This window comes from Lolium rigidum, chromosome 7, assembly GCF_022539505.1.
Source record: "Lolium rigidum isolate FL_2022 chromosome 7, APGP_CSIRO_Lrig_0.1, whole genome shotgun sequence".
Lineage (NCBI taxonomy): Eukaryota > Viridiplantae > Streptophyta > Magnoliopsida > Poales > Poaceae > Lolium > Lolium rigidum.
Genome location: NC_061514.1, coordinates 2,934,334 through 2,939,116, shown reverse-complemented (window position 1 = coordinate 2,939,116; position 4,783 = coordinate 2,934,334). Strand labels below are relative to the sequence as shown.

The window sequence follows — 4,783 nt, the reverse complement described above, 5'->3', positions numbered from 1 at the left end:
GTCATATGCTCCCTTCGCCTGCTCCGACCGTGTGGGTGTGTGTAGACTTCAATGCTGCATTCTAAATGCCTACAAATACATCCTACTTATAAGAGAAATTCAATTATAACTCCCTAAAATGGAAAGTGAAAATCATATAACCGGGGTGTACATGTAACACTCACAATGCACACGCCAGGTTTGCATTGCATTCGCATCGGCTCTCCTGATTTTCATTTTCTCCTGCTCTAGTGCTCTTATAGTGGGACCCACAGGTAGCCACTTCCACCACGGACCACAATCATCGATGGAAACAGCAACCAACGACTCCGCTGTCTCCCCCAACTTTTTCCTGGGTCTTCTCCTTCTCTCACCACAAGTGTCCGGATCGAGAGACGCAGACGAGGCCACGATAAAACCCAAAAGGATCTCTCCCACTCACATCCCCGTGTGCCTACCCGCTGTCCCGTCTTCTCCAGCAAGCCTCTTCTCTCTCTCTCCTTCTCTCTCTCTCGGCGGTTGCGCTCCGTGGCATGGTCGGCCGGATGGAGCGGCAGACCGTGTCCACGTCCTCGGCGTCATGCTCCCCCTCCGCCGCCTCCTCTTCGTCCTCCTCGGCATGCGGCGGCAGGAAGCGGCCCGACATACTCAACATGATCCGGGTAATTAACCCACTTCTCCCGCGCTTAATCGCCTCCTTGGCTGTGCACGGAGAGCTTCTCCCCTCTCTCTCTATTTTCTGATTATTACAAACTAAAGTTTCTTCTTTTATCTTTTTATATATGCGCATACACTTCGTCACCGTTTTGATTGAATACGAACGGTTTGGTTGGTTGGTTGGTTGGTTAGCAGGAGCGCGTGTGTTAGTCTGCGCGTGGATAAAAATTCCTCTGATTTCACTATCCAAAAATCATTCTTCAGTGATTCGAGGAGAGTTTGATCGATTGATTAGTGAAATATACACACACAAAAAAGGGATTTTTGTTACTGCCACTATAAAAAGCATTAATTTCTTAAATTAGATTTGATAAAAAGAAGCAATTCTGTGGAGTAGTAGTAGATTCGAAACAAAGAATAATAAATGGATAAAGGCTAGGGGTGCAACTTGTAGCTTCAAGTCACAGGACTTCAAAGCTTTGTTTGGGTTCGCAACTTTCCAAGGGAAGTTGGACTTTGGCAGCATCACTTCCTCTTTTTTGACTTGGCACGCATCCGGCGGCAAGCAAGTCATGCCAGCCGTAAGCAACCTCTGCCTTTTGGAGCCTTGCACTGCTGCGTCTACTGCTAGTCTAGTAGTAATACGCAGTAGTAGCTGTAAGCAACCTGCACCAGCCATAAGCAATCAAGCAGTAATAATACTTTTGGCTTTATTCTGGACCTAGGAAGTCTCGGTAATCTACTTGCTCCGTCCATAAAAGAATGTCTTATATTTGTCCAAAATTGGATGTATCTAGACACTATTTTATGGACAGAGGTAGTAGTCTTTTCTTCTTCAATTTCAAATTTGTTTCGTTGATTTGTGTTAAATGTTACTGCAGAACAAGTTGTAACTTCTGAACTCTGAAAATGGTGAATTTGTTAGATTACTACGGTTCTCAGCTAGTTAAGCATTTCAAAATTTTCAGTGTGAGTTTGAGCCAGGGGCGAAATTGTTCTCTGGTTGCTTACGGTGTGGGGTCTGTGAAGCTTTCTGTTCACCAAGAAGCCTACAGCATTCTTGTCACTGCTCTGTTATGTCAAGTCCACTTCAGAGTTCAGCCTAATATTGACTGATCAAATTGATCTTTTACTATACATACAGTTTCTTGATGTTATTCGAAAAACGAAAGTTGTCTATATGAGTTACTCAGATCTGCTATGCTACTACCAGTACAACCTTGTCTATACGGCAGAATTTCTTCGATTTCTGCACGCTATGTTGTGTTATCATTTTTCTGATCTTTGTATGACTTCACAGAGTGCAACATGTCTTCATTCATCATCTACTGATACTGGCAAGGGGCGGAGTAAGCTGTCGAGCAACAAAGTGACACATGGATTCCACTTGGTTGAAGGGAAATCTGGCCATGATATGGAGGATTACCATGTAGCAGAGTACAAGTGTGAAAAGAACCATGAGCTTGGCCTCTTCGCCATTTTCGATGGCCATTTGGGTGATCGTGTGCCGAGTTACTTGAGAGCTAACCTTTTCTGCAACATACTGAAAGAGGTAATGCTCTTAATTTTGTGTATCTGTTATGCATTAACATTGCTTTCATACCAATGTTCAATCCTTCTCGTTCCACCTTATGAATGCATTTTTTCCTTACCATCTCCACTTTTGTGATTGGTGCAGCCTCTCTTCTGGAGTAACCCTCATGAAGCAATTAAAAATGCATATGACTCTACAAACAAATATATTCTAGAGAATGCCAAACAACTTGGACCAGGCGGTTCAACAGCAGTTACTGCTATTGTAGTTGATGGCAAAGATATGTGGATAGCAAATGTAGGTGACTCGAGGGCTGTTTTGTGTGAACGAGGTGCTGCTAATCAGATCACCGTGGACCATGAACCCCACACAACTAATGAAAGGCAGAGGATTGAACAGCAGGGTGGCTTTGTGACGACATTTCCTGGTGTGATTCTTATTCTGCAACTGTCTCCTCATTGTTCTTAGTCAAACAACGCATAATTTTTCATTCGCAAAAAAAAAAAAAAACGCATAATTTGTATTTGCGCCATTGCATAATTGTCTTCTATGGCTTGCTAACAGGTGATGTCCCTCGGGTAAATGGTCAACTCGCAGTCGCAAGAGCCTTCGGTGACCATAGCCTCAAGACGCACTTGAGTTCTGAACCTGATGTTAGGCATGTACCTATAAACTCAAGTATAGAGTTTGTCATACTTGCCAGCGATGGATTATGGAAGGTTTGTACTGCAACTGTTTATCAACTTTTTCCTGCATTAATCTCGTTCCTCTTCATCATGCTTCAAATCGCAGTTGCTAAGAATCCTGAAAGATGTTAATCTGCACATCCACCTCATGAATGTTACCTCCCATTTTCAGTTTGTTCTGTCAGTCCTTGTATTCTTTCTTTTCACCCTGTTTTCTCAAAAAAAAAAAAAAATCATTTATTTGAGTTCTGCATCTTCTAGTTTCCTGTTCACCATCTATCTTATAGTAGCAAGTGCATGATCTGCTTCTATTGACTTGTTATGTTCACAAACAGTCTCTAAGTCATTACCTTTTGCTGAATTAATTCAGGTGATGAAGAACCAGGAAGCCGTGGATCTCGTGAAGTCCACAAAGGACCCCCAGGCAGCAGCGAAGAGACTGACGACCGAAGCGCTCGCGAGGAAGAGCAAGGATGACATCTCCTGCATCGTCATCCGTTTCCGCTGCTGAATCGATTCCATTCTCCAAGACGCACCGCATGCATAGATCTCCGATCATTTCAATTTCTCGATCAATGATGTCTTAAATCGAGTATTTCGCGTCTGTGATATGTTTCTCGCAGTTCCGACTGAGTTTCCGTAGTGGCTGTTGTTGTTTGTACTTATTGTAGGCTTCATCGAACAAGCTTGAAGAGATTAATTAGAACTTTGCAAGGGAAGATTGTAGAGATGGGGCTTGGGGCTAGTAGTTAGTGGCTAGTAGTATGTGCAGGGTGGTTCATTCATCTGTGCATAAATACACCGGCATAAGATCCCCGCCAATCTATGGAACATCTTGTCGTGTATTTGACCGGTTGCGATTGGTAAATTGGTAATGAACAAGTGATCATAAGGCTGTGCATTTGTTTTTTGTAAAAAATATTGTTTAAAAAACCAAAAGGTCTGCATGTTGGCCAATTTCCAGGTTGTCAGACCCGTTTGGGCACGCTTGGACTGAATGATGCGTTATGGTGTCCTGAATTTCCACCCAGTTAACATAAGACATAACTAGTCAGATAAGAAAGGAAGTAGTTCGCTTAAGCTACTACTCAATTGGTTGGATGCCCGCAAAATGTTTATTTTTCTTTCAAAGGATCACTATTAATAAGATAGCAACTACATTTAGCCTCTACGCAAGCATAACACACGAAGAACTGGTAGAGACATCAACAATACACAAAATCAAAAGAGAAAAAGTAGAAGAACGAAAGAAAAAAAGACATTGCCACAATGTTCAATCACTGACAGCAGCTAGACGAGGTGTGCTTCGGTGCGCACCCTCTCCAAACTCGACACTCATCGCCGAAGGGGTACGGTGGTCCCGAATTTGTTTTTTTTTGTGCTGCCCGCCGAAACCCATATCCAAGCCTAGTACAAGGCTCGTATGGGTATACAGGGCCTAGGCGTATCTATACGGATTACCCCACGTGGGTGGGTCCCACGTGTTAAGCTAATCACCGTGATTAGCTCCCACGTCGGTGCATGCATCGTTTTCATCGGCACTGGAGATCTGATCGAGCTGTTCCACACGCCGCCGCTAGGTAAAACACAAGCGGTTGTTGCCGGCCCGGCCGTCGGCGGTTGTTGCCAGCCCGTTCGTCGCCGCCGGTGGTTGTTTCGCATTTCGACGACGCCGACCGCGCGCGAAGCTCCCCGTAGATCGACGACCTTGCAAAGGCGCGCCACCGGCTCGGCATATCTTCCCCGCTAAGGTTTATAATTAGAGGTACCATGACTTCGTCTTCTAGCATAGTCAAGAGGACGCAATACTGCCGTTTTTTCAATTGTTCTAAATATGGTCCAATGGTACAGAATATGGAGAACTCTAAATCTGGTATGATTGAGGAACAAAACGAGTACGTCGGCTATAATTCTGATGACTCTGAAA

The 4,783-nt window shown here is 44.1% G+C and overlaps 1 protein-coding gene across 1 annotated transcript; it reads left to right on the top strand.

The window, feature by feature from the left end:
- Nucleotides 1-490: 490 nt before the first annotated feature.
- On the top strand, nt 491-3,744 carry LOC124674565 (probable protein phosphatase 2C 44). Its single transcript, XM_047210609.1, has 5 exons — nt 491-641; nt 1,937-2,188; nt 2,315-2,597; nt 2,735-2,889; nt 3,227-3,744. Exons 1-5 carry the CDS (start codon nt 513-515, stop codon nt 3,365-3,367), a joined length of 960 nt encoding a protein of 319 aa, XP_047066565.1. The 5' UTR covers nt 491-512; the 3' UTR covers nt 3,368-3,744.
- The last annotated feature ends 1,039 nt before the right edge of the window (nt 3,745-4,783 follow it).

What these genes read in the sequence shown, in the direction of transcription:
- LOC124674565 (XM_047210609.1), top strand. Translation starts at nt 513, where the DNA reads ATGGTCGGCCGGATGGAGCGGCAGACCGTGTCCACGTCCTCGGCGTCA. An exon ending in CTTTGTGACGACATTTCCTG is followed by an intron (nt 2,598 to 2,734) that starts GTGTGATTCTTA and finishes GCTTGCTAACAG; the next exon opens with GTGATGTCCCTCGGGTAAAT. An exon ending in CCAGCGATGGATTATGGAAG is followed by an intron (nt 2,890 to 3,226) that starts GTTTGTACTGCA and finishes GAATTAATTCAG; the next exon opens with GTGATGAAGAACCAGGAAGC.